Source organism: Poecile atricapillus, chromosome 8 (genome assembly GCF_030490865.1).
Source record: "Poecile atricapillus isolate bPoeAtr1 chromosome 8, bPoeAtr1.hap1, whole genome shotgun sequence".
Lineage (NCBI taxonomy): Eukaryota > Metazoa > Chordata > Aves > Passeriformes > Paridae > Poecile > Poecile atricapillus.
In genome coordinates, this window is record NC_081256.1 from 7674148 (window position 1) to 7693283 (window position 19136).

The 19136-nt window shown below is 41.3% G+C and overlaps 1 protein-coding gene across 5 annotated transcripts in view; it reads right to left on the reverse strand.

The window, feature by feature from the left end:
• Positions 1–19136, reverse strand: part of ARMC8 (armadillo repeat containing 8) — a 61992-nt gene that overhangs the window by 26274 nt on the left and 16582 nt on the right. For 3 of the 5 annotated variants that reach the window (XM_058843818.1, XM_058843816.1, XM_058843817.1), the window contains 3 exons: positions 10023–10165; positions 9824–9921; positions 2404–2496 (listed from right to left, as the gene is read on the reverse strand). In XM_058843818.1, coding sequence (XP_058699801.1) covers positions 2404–2496; positions 9824–9921; positions 10023–10165 — 334 coding nt within the window. Of the gene's footprint in view, positions 1–2403; positions 2497–9816; positions 9922–10022; positions 10166–19136 lie in introns of those variants that run through there. The other 2 variants (XM_058843820.1, XM_058843821.1) reach the window with 2 other exon arrangements.

Consider the following 19136-nt stretch of genomic DNA (forward strand, 5'->3'; position numbering starts at 1 on the left):
TCTCCAGGGGCAATGCTCCCCTGCCATTAATTTTAACTCTAAACATGCAGGGAGAAGCAGCAAAAGAAAGCAGCAAAAGCAGAAACCAGCAGCAATATGCTAGGAACCAAATGATGGATTCCTAGCTCTAGAGAACTGGTCTGAGCTTTTCCAGGGAAACGGGAGAAGGCAAGGCAGAAACCTGAGAAGCCAACAGAAGATGCTGGAAAGGCAGAGAAAGAAATGGCTACACCAGATGTGAGCTGAGAACAATGCAGAACAAGGAAGGCAGGAGCTAAGTCACTATTAATTCAATTAATACATCTATTGAGATGAGGAAAAAGAGAAATAAAAGCAGCGATGCCTCTTAGAAAATATGCTAAGCCTTACCTAAATACAAAGGTTTATTTCTAGTAACTTATTGCTCCAGGGAAAAAAGTAAGCAAGGTTCTCTCACTCAGGCCTTTTGGAGGGAGATGGAGTCTTCATTTAAAATGCTGTGAATACTGAAATTTACAGTATATATATATATATATATATATATATATATATATTATAAGAATGTACTTTGCCTATTCATTGAAGTGAGAAAATCCCCTCCAAATTTCTCTTCACTGTATTAGATGTATTTTGTTCTGTCTGAAAATACAATAATTGGCATTATAAACCTGAAACCCCAAAACTAAACAAAATAGAAGGGGACATTTCAGATTTTTGCTGAACAGCTGGATTTGCCTGGGCAAGAGAATGAATTCTTGATCAATTTAATATTCGTGATGATTTGTTTACTCAACCTCAAATATTTTTCTTTGTTATGCAGCTGTTTATTCAGCAAATACGATCATTCCCTAACACTCATTCCCATCACCGTCTTTCTTTTGCAGCCTAATTTCTCCCTGTTTACACAGTCAACAACTTCTTTCCAAAAACCTGATTTTTTTCCAGACATTCACTGTAAAATCTAAGAGATTTGGGGGATGGGAGAGGCACTCAAAAACAGAATGGTGAGCTCAGAAGACCATCCTCACTTGTGAAGTGACTGGGCATTTGCGCTGTAAATAGCATTTCAGACATGCGAGCCACCAGGAACTGCTGGAGCTGCAAGGAAATAACTCCTTTGGGATAAGATGATGATAACCGTTTTCCTTTGTCCCAGCTAACAGGGTTTACATAACCAGAGCCAACCCCTGCTTGTGCAAACCAACTCTTCTACCATCCTATAGTTAGTCCTGGGTTATTTTTCTCGTAGGCCAACATGGCCTGATTTTTCACCTGTCTGAGCTCCTCAGCTTGTTAAGGAGACTTTCAAGGGCCACTTAAACAGGAGGTGCCTCACTTGTGCATTTTTCTTCCTAAAACACCAAATTTTTTCCACTATTAGGTATATATGTCAACTTTCATGGTCCAGTGTAGGATTTCATCTTCATGTTTTTTGTAAACATTTCCCTAAATATTAGCAGCTGAGTTCTATCTCTATATCCCACTAAATGGACAGTTTCAGTCCTCAGCTTCACTTAGCAGAAGAAGTGCAATAGGATGGGTGTACATAAATAACAGTCAAGGCAGGAGAACATAGATAATTAACAAAGGAGGAATTCACAGTTCCAGAGGACTCATTTTAAGTGATAAGGTAGAAAGACATTTTTCAAGGTAAATACTTACAAATTCATAAACTTAGGAACTTTCTCATTTGTTAGTACACAGTGTGTACTTTTTAGTTTTAAACTGTTACTAAAAGGGAAAGATGCTGTAAAAAGCTCATTTCCTACCCCCTCCCCCCAATTATGTTGATACAGTTATTGTATAACTCACTGGTACAGTAACTCCCAAAAAACTGCAACAATAAAAGACAGTAATGTGTAGAAACCTGGAGAGGGGGAGGGGAAGACAAAACTTTGGGGTGGAGTTGCTGCTGGTTTTAAATCAGTTTTCTCATATCAACAGAATTGCATTACATAGCAGGAATGAACATGTATCTGGATGAACCTGTAATTGATAGAGCTCAGCTGAGAATAGCATTTCTTTTCCTCTCAACCAACAGCACCTCTGAGAGAACGGTCTCTGTGTTTAAAACAGTGAAAGCAGCTGCACAACCTCTGCAAAGAGATGCTCACACTATCCTGAGACTTTCAGAGGAAAACCAGAAGTGTTACAAGATTTAAAGTGCTAAAAGTGAAGACTGATACTTGCCCAGACTGTCAGCTTTGTTTAGCAGCCGAAGCCTATAAAACCTCCATATTTGCACATTTTCTTCTACTGCAGAGCAGCATATACTGACCCCAACAAATCTGCAGCAAATGCAGAGTGGTACCAGTTCAGTCATTACTGGCCCAAAATTCCTGCCATGAAAAGTAGCACACACACACACAGTTCTTACAGGTCAGAAACACAAGTTGCATAGAGAACATGAATTGTCCTTCTTACTTTGCAGCAGTGGGAGAAGATCTGACATATGTACTCTTGTGTGTATCGAGACCTACTGAGCAGTGCCATGAGGTGGGAGATAACTGTAGCATCCTGCAAACAAGTGAGAAAAAAGAGAGTGTTTACACTGGATTTCAGCAGAGTTTCTTTGCAGTTTGTAACTTAAAGGAGCACTCCTGATTCTGCACTCAAGAGTTCTCCCTTCCACCAAAACTTTCACGGATACAGAGCAAGACCATTAATAGCATTTCATTAAAAGCTGAAGGCACAAATGACAGTTCTGAGCCAAATCCCCATGGAAAAGAAATAAAAGGTCAGTGTAATTTGAATAAATAGGAACAACAAGAATAAAACTGCAATTTGCCTCCAGAATATTTAGGACAAAACCAATAAAGGAATGGGTGGGGAAAACATATAAAAATCAAACATGGCCACTGACAGGATTAGTCCAGGAGTTGCTTTAGTGCTGTCTTACCACCAGTGTGGCTGACTTAGCTCTTCTCCCAGCTCTGAGTCCAAGGGAGAAGGGAGGGAACACGGTGCCAGCCTGGACAGGGCACAGTCCCCTGGAACTGGTTCATGGGGAGTTATCATGTCCTTTGCCTTGCAGGCAAACACACACTGTAGACACTGTCAGTGTGTGTGACACTAGTGACAGAGAACACCAAATAAATCAGCGAAAGAAAACCCTCATACTCCAGTGGAAGGTTCTCTAAGCCAAGGCAGGGGGCTGAAATGAGATGATCTCTAAAGTCCCTTGCAACCCAAACTTCTCCATGATTCTGTGGCAAGTTCTCTTCTGCAAACACATCCAGTTATTTATCTCTGTGGTGAGTTACAAAACTATAGTGTTCTAAAGCTTTCAGTTACTTTTACCAGCATGTTTTAGTGGCAGGAACTATGGTGATATTAAAAACAACAATTGAGTATTTTAGTTTGGAAAGGGATAAACTAAATTACTTCCATGAGATAAAGGAAGCTGTGCAAAGGGAAGGATTGAATGAGCCTTCCTTTCCAAAGCACATGTGCTATATTGGCCCAAAAAATCTAAGTTAGACTCTGTTTTATCTGCACAATGATGAATTACAACCCTCTGATTTAGAGAGAGATGAACTGAAATTAGAGCAAAACCTTCTTGCACCTCAGCTCCCATGACAGCACTGAAAGCAGCACCAGCCTGACTGTTCAGTGACACTATCTGCAGACAGACACACTGGTTATGAGAAGTTTTATTTCCCAATTACCTGGGAAATTTCCCACCAGACTTTTTAATATTGTCAAAATAAACATGTACCAGTCTCCCCTATTTGCACAAATATTTGAGATTATACAAAGCTTTGCAGTATTTATTTTTTTAATAATTTTTATTTATGTATATACACAATTATCATACTTATTTTAAAAAACATTTCTGCTGACAATCTAGCCCTCATTCTCTACAGAAAACAATAGGACAAGAGAGCCAAAACACACTGAGCATAAATCAAACATGTTTCTACTGCTTGTTTCTCACCAACTGGAAAGGATCAACATGCAACAGCCTCATTTGGCATCTCAGCATCCTACAGAGAGAAAGTTATTTATGAAGACTTTCTCCCAGGTACACCAGCCATATATCCATGGTCATTTCATGCTTATGTGCATACGAAGATCAAGGGACTACGTATTTTAAGCAATATTCTCAGGGTTTGGCCAACAGCAGCTCCATCTGATCTGCCTTTACACACAGCCCAAAGCCAAACTTCAGAACCCAAAGGCCGGCAAGGGACTGGTTTCCTAGCAGTGCAATAGTGGACATTCAATCCCAGAATGGATTGAATGTCAGCAGTCATCTGGTCCCACCTCCCTGCTTCAGCAGGGCCATGCCAGAGCACAGGATTGTGTCAGACTGGAATACCTCCAGTGAGAGACACTTTACACTGTCTCTGGGCTGTCTATTCCCAACTTTCTGAGTTAAAGCAAAACCAATTGATAAAATACCCAGGATTCCTCTGTGTTTTAATACATTTGACCCATTGAAACAGATTCTTGTCCTTTTCTGCAAATCTTCAGCACCTGAAGGCATCAGGCCCCATCAGTGTTCAACACAACATGGCATTCATTCCTAAGAGACTGCTCAGTTACAAAGCTCCCCTGAGACACAACCATCCAGAAGCCAGGAGGAAAGGGAGAAGAGAAGAAAGACACCCCAGGATTCACAGGCAGGAATGTTTTAAAAAAGGAGCTTCAAATTATAAGATGCAAGACCTGAAATCTCCTGCAGGGAAATCCCCGATTATGAAACCTGAATTATTTCAAAGGATTCAACTACAACTATTAAAGCAGCACATATTTGAATAAAATAATTATTCAGTTAAACTCTTTTAATCAACACAAATGAATGTGCAACATCTCTCCATCTGTATCTAACACCAGGGAAGGAACCAACAAACACTTATTTCGCATCCTCGCCAGTGACATCCTTGTGCAATGGTCCAGTTTCACCTAAAAATCCAACAGCAGTGATCACAGGAGTATTCCAGCTGCAGTTTATAGATTTTTGGTAAAGATCTAAGTGGACAGAAATTGAGCCTCAAACTGTTGGGAAGCTCTACAGTAGAGCTACAGAAATGGGAATGAAATGGCACACGTGATTTGTGTAAGAGAACATTTTACTGACCGGTGTGGCACCATGACCCAGAGGTAAATTCCTGGATGGGAAGGTTTTCATACTGGATGGTGAAAACCATTTTCATTTAGCATTTATGAGACAGGGCTGTTCTGCCACCAAACATTGTGGGAGGGTACTTGTGGTGCCACTGTCACCCCACCAATGTCATTGTACATATAAGAGTTAATTAATCCTTGCAACTAACACAGTGACAGTCCCCTGAAATTCTGCCAATTCACAAAAAAGTGTAATATTAGATATTCTTGACTATACCTTTAAGAAGCAATTCTTCATAGATATATTTTATACACCTTCTCATCATGTTCCATCAAATCTGAAGTGTTGTGAGTATGAAAAGGTTAAAAACTCTTGGGAAGTTCCAAGAGTGCTCTTTTAATGTGTCTGTAAGAAAATTGTTAATTCTGCTCTACAACTCTGCTAAAATATCCAACCTGTAAAACAATTTTGGCATGTTGATCAGAAAAGAACCTAGAAAGAACAAAGGGATGTATGGACATAACTGACTTACAACTAAATGTGAATAGTGATTAGGCATCAATGTGAGGATACATAATTCTGCTTTTATTCAGCATTGATACCTAAGTAACAAAGGATCTTCCTAGCAACCCTAGTGAGATTGAGTCTACACTCATAAACTACAGTTAAAACAATGAGATTCACAAACCCCTTAAAATGTTGACCGCTAACAAAGTAGTTCCAGGCAGCTTAGGACAAATACTTCTATATCACATATATTGTCTTGTCCATACAAACAGAACTCAGAGAGAATTAACAGTTAAATTCATCTACTTGGATCCTAATACCTAATTTCTTCATATTCCCTTTCAACACCAAAACAAAATGCATAAAGACCTATTCTTAAAACATTTGTTTTTAATTGAGGGTTGCTATTCTTTTTCCCAAGCCAGAGAACTGAAATGCTACTATCCACCCAAATAATTTGAATTCAAGCTCTATAAGCTAGAATTGATTCTTTTACAACTCTCATATTTAGGAAGCAGTGTGCACTGGAGAACATTCAGTCTTGCTCCTGGCTCAGCCACAATAAACAGCCAGAAGGAAAGAAGGAATAAGGCATGAGAGGCTGACCCAGATTCCTCCCTTAGGATCTGTGGATCACTGAGCTGTGGTGGAGCACGTGTATGCTTGGCAGCGTGGGTACATTGCTCATTAAACACCTGGTTATTAACCAGTGTAAGATATCCTGATCCTCTCAGGTGTGCCTCCTCCCCTTTACCAAGCCTGGCCAATACCAGGTGACATCAGGTTTTCCATTCCAAACCTGCCCAGGAAGCAGGAATGTCTTTCACTCATAATTTCTAGAGACTGAGGCTTCTGAAACTGATTCCTCATTGTTTCAACAGGACAGAGTCTCATCCTGCTACAGTGCCTTCACTCCCCAAACTCCTGTAAAAGGAAAGGACTCCCAGCAGGGAATGCACCTCCTCTTGCATGGCCAGCACAGCAGTCAAGGACAGCAAGTTCCCACTGCAATTGTATCTGGGTCCCACCGAGGAAGGAAAATGGAATCACAACTGAGAACATCTGTCAGGAAACATGCAGAATGCTTTCATGGGCTGGAAACATTTTCTGCCACTGAATCCATTCTTTCATTTTCAGTAAGATATCAGGAGATGAAGTAACAGGATCTCAGTCAAACTGGATTTATCTTAGTGCATCCATCTACTCAGCAACCCAAAACATACCCAGCTATGGTGAGCTGGCTGGTTCACACGGACAATAATCTTGGAATTTAAAGAAGTCTGAACATATATCTGCACCTCAACAGATATCTCCCCCTGGACTCCATGTCATTCCTCATTTCCAAGTGCAGCATGGCCACTAACTGGGTCTCAGCACCAAAGCCTGCGCCCTGCCTGTGCAGGGAGCCTCCATTAACAAGGATTCCTCTGGTACAGCAGGTCTGGATATAACCTGGTGTCACAGCTCAGCATCAGATCCTAAAAGCCTGCCCTTTCTGAGAGCTCAGTGTTCATCCAGCTCAACAAAGATGATAGAGGGATGCATCTGCACATTTTCTCAGTACAAACTTTAAATTCCTATAGGAAACTGCCCAAATGATTCCACCTCTGAAGAGTTATTTTATCCTTGGAACTGAACAGAATTAATTACACAAAACTGTCAGCAGTTTATCCTTCAGGCTTCTGTCCATAAGGAAAGGCTCAAGAGGAAAGGTGTAGTTCTGACACCCAGCACTTCTGCTGGGAGAAATATTCTGGTTACTGTGGATGATGTGCACCTGTTACAAACAGAAAGGAATGTTTTAGACAGCTTTCTTTAAAGCACTTGTATACACTGGATTTTAACTGAGAGGTCTTCTGAAACGGCCAGAATGAGGAGGTTTGGAAATGTTAAGCTAGCTCCCAATACCTTGTCTTGGAAACAGTCCTGCCCAAGGTTTGAGAGAGCATCCTCTCTCTGCAGTCAAACCATGAAAAGATTCTGGTAACGTTTCAATAGACACAACTCAAGATGCAACTTTTCAGAAGTTTTTTCCAGAACTGCTGGGCAGGAATGAAAAGCCATTGACAAATTTGGTCTCCTACCTTTCAAAACAGGACCTGAAAAGGGCAGAACTTGAACAGACCTTCAAGTGCTGCAGCTGCATAGAGATGGTGACAGCCTCCCCGGAGCTGCTGGGACCAGAAACAAAGAGGGAGCAGGGTGGCTAAATGGGAACTTTGAATTCTTCCTGTTGTTCTCAGTGTTGGAATGTCTACCATGAAGTGTTCATTAGGACCATAATTACTTCTTTAATTGCAAAGCCAATGTCTCAACTATTGCCTTGTGAAACACAGCTTGCAGCAGTGTGGGCTGGGGCTGTACCTTCCAAGAGATAAGAAAAACATATTTTCAAAGGATCTGTATTCAGTACTTTTCAAAGCATGGCTTTGAGTATCCTCATAAGAGAAGGGAAAAAAAAGGATTTTCAGAAATAGGATCTTAAACAATCATAAAGTACTTAACTTTGAGGTGTCTAACTGGAATGGGAAATGGGAAAATGGGTTTTACAGGTGAACTAAGGAGCAAGGACTCCTCATCAGATGATCATTTCCTGTAGTAATGGTTATTTCCAGGACATCCCATTTGCCTGAAGGACTGGGGGAGCAGCTGATGTCATTGCTGTGCAGCCAAGAAAGCAAAGCATGAAACACCACATCCAGTCTCTCAGGCATATTGTTGCCATGTTAGTGGTTATTTCTACAGTAATGGTGGTTCTTTCCCATTTCCATCCATATTCTACCCTTTCCTCTCCCCTCAAGACATCAAATTTCTCCTCCAAATAGGGAGCAATTAAAAGTCCTTATTGAGGACTGATCCCCAGGAGAAGATATGGACTGTTAATGGATACAGTCATCTTAAACCCCTCTCTGGATGCTGAGACCAGGAAGCAGATGCCTCTGCAGTTATCAACTCTCAGAGGCTGATTTGGGGGAATCTGGGAAAGACAAAAAGCCCTTGGATCACTCTGGAGAGGTGCCTTTGGTGTTCACACATACAATATGCATTGAGGTTTTCCATGCTGAACAATCATAAAACATCTGGAAAAAAGGCAGTGAACAGTGGAGGACAAAGCTGGTTGATTGTCTACACACACTAAATGCAAGCTGACTTTCTGAGATGGACTAACTTGCAGATCAAATTCAAAATAGCTGTACGGTGAGTCCATAAAAACAACAAGTTTGCATACCTGTGTCTAGAATGAAAATGTAAAAATTCATTGGAAAAAGGAACAGAGAACAAAACCAGATGTTGCAGCAGTGCATAACAACTAAACAAAAAATCATAAAGAAAATCTGTTGACTATTAACAGCCAAACTTTGGAGAAAGTATGACATGAGAGCCCAGCTGTGCCCTTCTCTTTAAGCATCAAGACCTCCTCAGCAAGCAACAGCTCCCTATGAGTGGGACCAGAGTGGTTCTCATTGTGGCACCTAGCTAACCTCAAGCTGGAGCTGCTCTGTGACCTCCCCCACACTGAGGCAATGCTCCCATTTTCCAAGCAGGAAGAGATTGTTGGTCCACTACAGCTTTCATTCCATGGCTCACCTTATCCCTTACACTGGGACAAAGGGAGCAGCTAAACTCTCCTTGCCCCTCCTTCCCATTAAGAGGTAGTGCCTGGGTTTGGGCAAACCCCAGAGACAGCAGTACCTTCAGAGAGGGCCTTGCCGAGTCCCCTAACCAGGGCCAGCACCAACAGCCCTGCTGGCACATGCTCCAGGATGAACTCAGGATTACAGCAACTGGAGAAGCACATTTTCTATCCTCCTGTCACTGAAATGCAAATCATACATATACCAACTAAGAGCAGAGACATTTTAGAGGTGAAGCTCTTCCACTGGAAGTGCAGAAACTGAGCAAGCCCTCTCCCATCTGGAGAGGGAAAACAGTGTTAGATCAAACTTTAACTTCCAGAAAGTAACTGTTGCCAGTACAGCTCTGATAATAGTACCTTTGAATACCATTTAGAGACAGTTTTTCCTCCTTAAGATTGCACACAAGTCTGAACGTGTAGGTATTTTCTTTGTCAGTGGGCTATGTAGGTGACCAGTTCATATCAAACCAGCCATAAATGTTAGGGGCACTGAATACCCTGAAGGGAGGTGAGGAGTGCCAATGCTGTTGCTCAAACAAGGCCTTGTTACTACTCCAGATAACAATATTTTTTCACTCCCACCCTCTCTATAGCCTTTAAAAAGACATAATAATCTGCTTACAACTTACTGTGTACAGCAGATCCTCTGGAGTTACAGGGCTGATGAAAATGGTACGGAGACATCGCAGGCAAGCTTCAATAAACTTCAAATCTGGCGATAGCAATCCTATAAATATATGGGCAAACCAAAAATTCAGTCTCATTATCTTTGTTTATTTCAGTACTTTAGGAACATTTACTAACACAGATCCGCTAAGGGATGAGTACCTTGCAATAAGGCTGGGATAATATGGCAGTCTAGGAGGGATTTGACATTGTTCTCTGTCCCCATAGCAAGGCTGCCCAGGACCACTGCACATTCTGTTCTCAGCTCTGTGCTTGAGGTCTCTTGCTGGAGTAAATACAGCAACCTGCAAACACAAGTATTTTTAGAGGAAAATTCATATGGAAGAGAAAATTTAAGTCTAAAAGAAAATAATCTGAATCCTGCTATGTGAAGGGGTTGAAAACCTTAATAGAAAGATGTAGACTGAGTAAAAGAGTAGAGTAACACTTCATTCACAACCTTTTCACACTGGGTGTTCCTACACAACTTTTACTTGGTGTAGAAAAATACCCCACTGCTTTTTCTTAAAAAGGTGCTGTCACAGTACTGACATCCAGGATGGGGCTTTCAGGATAACAGAGAGATCCCAAATTTCAGTTAAAGGAAATGAGTTTGCAGTTTGAGGCTGATGGGAAAGGGAACCTTAACCCCTGATTACCACTGTGGGGATGGTTATCTCTGGCAGTGATTTTTTCTGGGTCACAAGTGCAAAGGAACTCCAGCACCAAGTACAAGCATGGGGAGGGCTGAGAGTAATCTGAGTTTGGAACACTGAGAAATGATCACATACACAAAGAAAGCCCAGTAAAGTTTTACATGCACAAAGGCAGCTGTATTGGGGCTAAGCAGGATCACTTCAAGCCTAAGGCACATCTTGCCAATGGTACAGTTTGGGTCCAAATCAATTTGGATTATATCTACAGTACCAAGAAGCAAAATACATAATCACTGGTATGCAAAATCATCACTAAGGAAAAATAGCACTCCCTCAATCTTGTGGAATCAGGTAGCTTTGCATTAACCTCCTTTGCAGGTAACCTGCTCCTTGTATGCAGAAATGTTCAGTCAGAGAATCATTAAAGTTGAAAATGTCCTCTCAGATCATCAAGTCCAACTGTTAATCCAGCACTGCCAAGGCGACCACTGACCCATGTCCCCAAGTGCCACATCCACATGGCTTCTAAATCCCTGCAGGGATGGGGACTCCACCACTGCCCTGGACAGCTGTGCCAGGGCTAGGCAAGCACTTCCAGGAGGAATCTTCCCAGTATCCAAACTGAACCTACCTAGCACAGCCTGAGGCCATTCCCTCTCCTCCTGTCCCTGTTCCCTGGGAGCAGAGCCTGACCCCCTCCAGCTGTCCCCTCCTGTCAGGGAGTTGTGCAGAGCCAGAAGGTCCCACCTGAGACTCCTTTTCTCCAGGCTGAGCTCCCCAAGCTGTTCCTGGCACTTCAGCCCCTCCCCAGCTCTGTTCCCTTCCCTGGACACACTCCAGCCCCTCAGTATTATGTCCTAAGAAGACTTTTTTGCCCAAAAAGGATTTTTTAAAAATTCAAAAGCACATGAAATTCTGAAGGCTTTTCTCTTCCAAGGAAAGTAATTGCTATTTTCTTTCCCATTAACACTCCACACGTGGAACAAATGTTACAGCTCTGCTTCTCTTAAAGAGCAAAAATTAAACACTGACTACAATCTAAAGTCTAACATGCTTAAAATAGAAAGCCTTACCTACACTTTATAATTAGTGAAGATCAAAATTTAAGTTCCCATTTTACATACAATAAGTTTTTGAAATACTGATAATATCCTTTTCTACATCTTTAAAATAAGTCTGAGGTTCAGATCAGGTGTTCCACAGAGCTAGACATGCATATTGTAATATTTTCTATTTCTGTCTTTAAAAGACAGAACTGACACCAAGTAACATTGAAAATTAAGCAGTTCCATGACAAACTACAAAATTACAAAAAGTTTCAAGTGAGGAGAATCCACATAGTCACTAAAGATAAAACTGTTAATTAATAAAGTACTGTCAAGCATTAAAGGCAAAGATCCACATGCTTCTGTTGACCATGGGAACATCCTGGACTGGTTTGTTGTACCCAGGCTTTAGCCTACACAAATTCAGCAAAGATGTAATGCATTCCTCTTTTACATTAATATCATCAGAATAAAAAGGTAGAAAAATGGCATTTATGTGCAGGGGACAGAAGAGAAGATCATAATTTGGATTTTGGAAACTTAAAAATATGATTAAGGCACTTTCATACCTTAGCTCATAGTTCACATGTTCTAAGATCATGGTGTCTCTGCATAACCTGGTTCCCTGATCTGCAGCCTTATCCCTCATCAGCCAGCCTTTGGATTCCAAACCAGCAGAAATACTGGAACAAGGCTCTGCTTGAACCACCTCAACACACTTCTGTGTGCTTTAGGGGAAAACAAAAGCACAGACATACAGAAAAGGCATTCTAATCACCAAAAATTGCTAATGCTCTTGTTGACACTCTTCAGCCTGTGGTCCTGCAGCAAACTTCATTACAACTAACAGGAAATTAAATAAAGCTGACGGATAGATCTCACAACATCTTCATGAGCATTTTCCAAGGTTTTAAAATTCAGTATTTGGATATTTTTTGAACTTCTATAAGGCTTCTTCAGATATTTTCCACTTACGTTTATATAAAACACAACTTCTGCCATTTGTCCCTGCCCTTCTAAGAGCAATTAAGTGATTAAGGCTTTTTTTTCTCAGATGCCAGGAACGATATCCAGGAAATCATATCCAAATGAGGAAGGACAGCAAATCCATGTAGAGAGATACTTGGTCTCCATGAACAAACATGCCAAGAAACAGAAATGAGGTCAGCTGGAGGCACGATGTACACCTGGGCAAGCCATGGATTATTTTAAAGTAGAAAACTTCCAAGGGAAGCAGCTGCTGAACAAAAGGAAACTACAGTGGCTTAGCAACTAAGAGACTCAGATTTGCCTTCCCTTCAACAATGACCGAGACAGGTGTGATGCACTGGAGTCCCATACTGTAACACAGACATGCATGATTTAGATCTCCTCAATACAGTCTGAGCACCAACATCACAGTTAAAAAAGAATAGAAATGCTCTTTTTCACACTCCATCCCATTTACAAGCTCAAAAAAACCTCTCAAGTTCTTACGACACCTGGGGTGAGGAGATGAAACTCAGCACTTCCTCAAACCCCATAGGCAGGCACTATGGAGAAAGAGCCTAGGTTAATAGTTTGAGTGCTATGAAGCTTAAGACATCTTTCACTGAAGTATGTAAATAAATCAGAGCTTTAATTGAGTCATGATTATGTGAACGTTTATTACCAGTCCCCTTGCAAGGGGATGAACACACTATTTGCGGAATTAACACAATTCTTATTATATCTTATTCTACCTTGGAAGATGCTTGTATTCCAGTCCATTGCCAGAAGACCCAAAAGCTCTCCCCTGGAAAAGCCCTGTGATGAACATACAGATGAAGGCACTGCTGAGGTGAGTTACCCCTGCTGACTGACAGAACATGGAATAAAAAGTCTCTGCATGCATAGAGGTAGAATGCGCTGGAATTCCCAGTGAGAGTCAACCCCAAACTGCAAATGGAATTAATGTATTGAGAATAGCTTAAACAAGGCAGGACAACAAACTTTTTTTCCATCTGTTCTTTTTAGTGCTAAAAAGCACTACTTGTCAGACATAACAGGAAGCAATCACTTTCCACAGAACTTCCCAAAGACAGAACTAAGTATCATTTTAAAAGCATTCAGAATAATTTCTGTACAATAATATCTAAAGTGACAAATTAAATAGCTATAGATTCTTACACATGAAGACTCAAAAAATGAGTGATTTTTATGACTACTAGTCACAGGAATTTATTCTGAAGTGAAATGCCAGTTCCTCTTCTGGAAGCAATAGTAATTCCAAATATCCAGAGTCTGGATCCAAAGGACTTGGGCTACTTCTACTCCCTAAAAAGCCCTACAAAGCAAAGATAACTGCTTCTGAAACGTTTCACAAGGTGCAAATATTTTTTTTAAAAGAGCCAAGTTGAGCAGTATGCAGTGTATAAGTAGGGAAGTTGGCTGCACAGAAAGCTTTCCCTTAGGAATAAAACAAGGAGTCTCACCTTGCAGCTCTAGTAATTTATCCTAATGCTTAGACATCCTCACTAACATTAATATTCCATGAGCTCTTCTATATGCACCACATAACCTGTACCCCAGTCTGATTCTTGTTCATGTAACTAAATCCAGCTTTGGAGAGTTTCAATATCTACTGAGCTGCAAGAGGTCTGGATTTGAAACTCCACATTTTTCATGACTACTATCAATTTTTCCCTCACCTTCCTCTTTAATGATGTTTAATTTGAAAACAACCCTGGCTCCTCCCCATGGAGCCTGGTTTACAGCAGGAATACTTCCCCCAGCACCCCATGGATTCCTGTTCTTACCCTCATGCTCCCAGCTCCCTCGAGGTGTTCACACACCCCCTTCTAGAGTGGCTTGAAGGCTACCTGAGGCGGCTGCAGTACAGCCTCTCTTCGTTACTAGATCAAAACCCTCCATCCCAGTGCATCACCACTGGCAGATCTCCAGTCTGAGCTGAATCTATTCCAATGTTTCCCCCTAGGACTGTTCCATGACCCACTCAGCAAAACATAAATACATCCTTTCTTTGCAGCCATTTATACCAGAATAGGTGGGACCAACACACAGCCCTTGAAACCAAACAGAGATAAATTTACACCAACAGCACTCAGAGCTTTTTAACTTACACAGTGAATTACACTGGCTCAGTTTAAGACTATTTTTGAGATGATAAAAGCCTTTTGCTTCACAAAAAGTGTGTTAATAGGCATTACATAAAGTAACATCTTCACCTAGTCTTGCTTCAACTATCTTATCACTTTGCTCAAGACCCATGTCTTATTCCTATGTTCACCATTGGACTGCTCATTCCATTTATTTTGGTAAAACACATTCAAACTTCATTCTAAGTCTTCCAGAAACTCCTGTCTGAATTAGCTTATCAGCCAGCTTATGACCACCATCTGAACAACTACTGTTCATTTAGATAAACCAATTCTAAAAGGTTTTTGTCTGAGTGACCATATACCAAAAATCAAGCTGTTTTTACTTCCCATTCACCTGCAGTTTGAAATTCTCCACTGTATACAAAAAGATTACACTGAAGTCTCACTGAGTTTATCACCAGCCAACATCCTCCATCAGCACATGAAAGAAGGATGTCAAGAATACACTTTTGAGTAATTTTGTACAGATTTGACTCTTCCATCTCCTTGAGAACAAGTAACACAAGGTATCTTAAAGCTACCTTCTACATGGTATTTTTAAACTTGAAAGTTAAAATTCTAATAAAAATACAAACTAGAAAAGGTGGCATTAGAAGTACATCTTGTATTAACAACTTTCTTTTTCCTATCAGAACAGACACTTCAGAGATATGGGGTAGTACAGCTTCTAAACAACAGCTCTCATACAATTCTGCTGACTGCAAATGTTTGCCTTGACTCACCTGTACTCCACAGCTGAGTTACAAGAATACCTTGTTCCAGTTAAATACATCATTTTTGTGAAGAGAATTATCCCTCTTTAAGACATGTCTAACTATGCAATCAGGTCCTGACTCCTGACTTGATTTGAAGAAAAGCAAAGGACAAGCACAGGAGAGAGCCTCTGCTCCCCACCACCACCCTAGAGCAAAGCAAGCCTTGGAAAACACCAGCATGGCAGGTGAAGCTCCTTCCCCTAAGACAGCAAACCACAGCACCTGTGCACAGATCCCTACCCTGGGGAGTGCATGACGGCAAAGGCCAATGCACACTGCACAAACATCAGAACAAGGCATCCGGAAACAATTGCGTCGTGACCTCTTCAGGACATCCAAGAAGTTTGGACTAAACACTCCCTAATGTGCATGACAGACCTCACAATACTGTGTCCAAGTGCATGGAGTTCCTGGAAGCAAGTTGGGAACATGCCAGGGATGATGAAGGTCCCAGATGTGCAGACCTGATAACAGCACATTTACTAACACCCGCAGCAGAGGCCAGACCTCAGCTCCTGCAGGCACCAGGGCCATCAGGTGGGCACAGAGGAGCACTGGAGGCTTGAGGAGTTCCGACAGATCCTCAGGCCTTGCTCCAAGGCAGGATCAAACATGGAATCATTTGAAGTGGCTGTCCTGGTTGGTTTTCCAGCTCCTATTGATAGAGATCTGTGTCACTGTCACCCCAGCAAGCCCTCAGCATTTCAAAGCACATTTCCCCACTGCTGTAGGGCAAGTCCTGCTCTCCCCATTCTCTGCTCATCTGTCCTGTTTTTAACTCCACAGAACAAGACCTGCTTTTTGTGAGAGTTCGTTTTGTGTGATTATTGAGCTGAGGCAGGTCTCAGTGCAGTCAAACACAGCACAAGAAGTGGAGGTAGGACATGGTCTGAAGCACAGAGGGTGGTTCTGTGAGAAGAGCTCTGTTACACCAACTTGGCTTTTCACCCGCACTGCCAGGAGCAGAGCCACCTAAAGCATTTCCCTTCTCAACATTTTTATGAAGTTACAAAGATATCAAAGCAGCAATCTTTTAATCTTTTGGCAAGCTCTAAAAGAACACTGCCTGAAGGAATTTGATTATGTTTAACAATAAAATTAAACATAAAATTTCATGTTGGTGTGTTTACAGCCCTAGAAACAATTTAAAATCCCAATAAATTCTTACTAGTTTTCACTTCCATAGGCAACCTAATTCTGCTGCGCAGAACTCAAAATTCAAGTGATGAATTAAAAGAGTAAAGAGTCCTTCAGCTGTTCTACATGGCCTTTAAAATGTACTCCAAAGAAATTTAAAAAATTTAAAAACCCAACAGTTAAACAGAATCACTAATAAATGACAGGGAAAGGTTAAAATTAACTAAATTTAACTAAAATTCTTTGAGGTGCACCTACCTAGAGAAAGCTTTGGGAAGAAGTGCACTACCCCCTTACAATGCCAAATAATTGACTTTATGTGATAGAGTATCAGCTGGAAGGTAGAAAATAATTTCCAGTAAGGGACAAGAATGATTTAGGGGTTTTGTTAAAGGCCCTGTGTGGTTGGGATTAAGATTTGGTTTAAAAACTATTCATTCTGGAGCAAAGGAATAACTGAAGGTTTTAATGAAGTGGATTAGACTTAAAATATTGGACTCTCAGCAATATTTAGGTCAGCAATAATTTGATTCAGGTGAAGTCTTTTGTCAAAATCACACAGATTAGAGCTTCAACAGGTAACTACAACAAACAGGAAGACAGAACTATGCTCTGCTCACTGGAATTTAACATTGCCTTCCCCGTACTCTGCCATCCCCCACATGAAAGAAGGGAAGAAATTATCCCAGGACTGAAAGCCCCTGCTGGTGCCTGGATGGCAAACCAGCAATGCTGCATCCCTCCAGGCACCAAAAGCTGCTCCACAGACTTGCAATGCTGACTTATCAGCAACTTCCTCGTGCTCACTTCACTGAAGGGTTTTCTCTTCCAATTCCACCTCTGTGAGCCATTTACAGTTCAGAGGATTGGGAGCCATCAGAACTACAGACTAGATGAACAGCAATTTGGTAGATAAGAAGCCCTGTCAAGATGACTTGGAAAAGCACAATTTACATTTGAACTGATGATTCAATCATTTCCCTGAGATTTAGGCTGTAAGAGGAACTAACAGAAAGCATTAAATATTGAACTTGGACACCAAAGAGGTGTCTGATGTGGTGATAGACACAAAAGCTACAGGATTTGTTCTTATAGAACTGCTGCATAGAGGGGCACACCAGCAATTCCTGTAGACTTCTTGGTCTCTGCTAGCACTAATGTGGGGTAGAAGGAAAAAAAGGCTGAAGGACAGTACAAGTAGGAAACTATTTTTGCCAATGCTGTTGTCTTAGCTTTAAGCCGGTCTGCCACTGAAAGGACTTGGCTGTTTCCCTTCTAAACTTTAAAAATTCTATTTTCTGGCACTACTATTAAAAAGCAAGAATTTCAAAAAGTAACATTTCTGCAGCCCTGACAGGGGCCCAAGGCCAGCATTCCATGAGAATGGAAATTCTATGATTCTAGGAAGAGATATAGAAAATCACTTCTTAGGAAACAAAATCCACACACAGGCTGGCTATTTCCATTCTAAACATCCAGGGCCAAGTCTGTGCACACATTTGTACAGTTTTAACACCTCTTAGTTTTAAATTCCAGACCTGGAAATTCTGCAAGCTTTCTTCCATCAACTTTGTTTTTCCTAGCATCCTCTTCAGAACAAGCAGTCCAGAGGTGACCACAGGTCAGACTGAACTTTAAGGGGCCCAAGAAAAATTCATTTAAGGTATTGATACATGTCCCTTTCCAAAGATGACACCACTGAACAGCCAGCTCAAACACTCAGAGGGCCACTGAGTGTTTTCCATCCATTCTCCCACAGCAACTGCTTCCTTTGTAGGGAGATCTTCAAAGGACTTTGCATTTCTTTGCAATATTTTAAAATAATAGGGCTATTTCATATATTCCAGCAGCAGTATTTGGCCCGATTTCAAACAAAAGATACTTCCTAGACTTGTTTCCAAACCCCGTACGAGTCTGTTCTAATATCTGAACATACTGTTTTATTTTCCACTGAGAGACAGGTCTGTAGAGGGTCCTTGGGTCTACAGAGTATTTTCTGAAAGCTTGATGGAGGAATACTTGGAGAAGGAGAGAGAAGCAAGAAATGAGTAAATAACAAGCTGAACCACAGGACAAAGCAGCAGCAGAATTCTAACAATTCCCATGAGAGAAGAGAATCAACTTCCCATGAGAGCCTGCAACTGAACTCTGTGAAAAGAAAACTCTTCTTGAAGACTTAAACCGAAGAATGCCAGGTTGGTTACTCCTCTCATCACTGAGGGAGGGGCTTGGCTCTGCAGAATGGAATTCCACAGGCCCCTGTATTCCACCAGCTTCACTGATTAGAAGGCACATCAAAAGAGCCAATGGATTCCCACCTCCTTGACAGAGAACAACCAAAGGAGCTTTCTAATGCAAACAGTCTATAATCTAGTGAAGTCTGCCTGCAACACCTTGAGGAAATTGTAAAGCCTGAAGAAAGGCACTTGGGGGTAGATGATGCCAGGATATAGCCAGGGAGGATCATCTTTGGTCACAGTAACTCAATGTATTTCAGCTACTCCTCCAGTCTCAAGAGCCTTCTCTGAAGATCTCTAAAGAG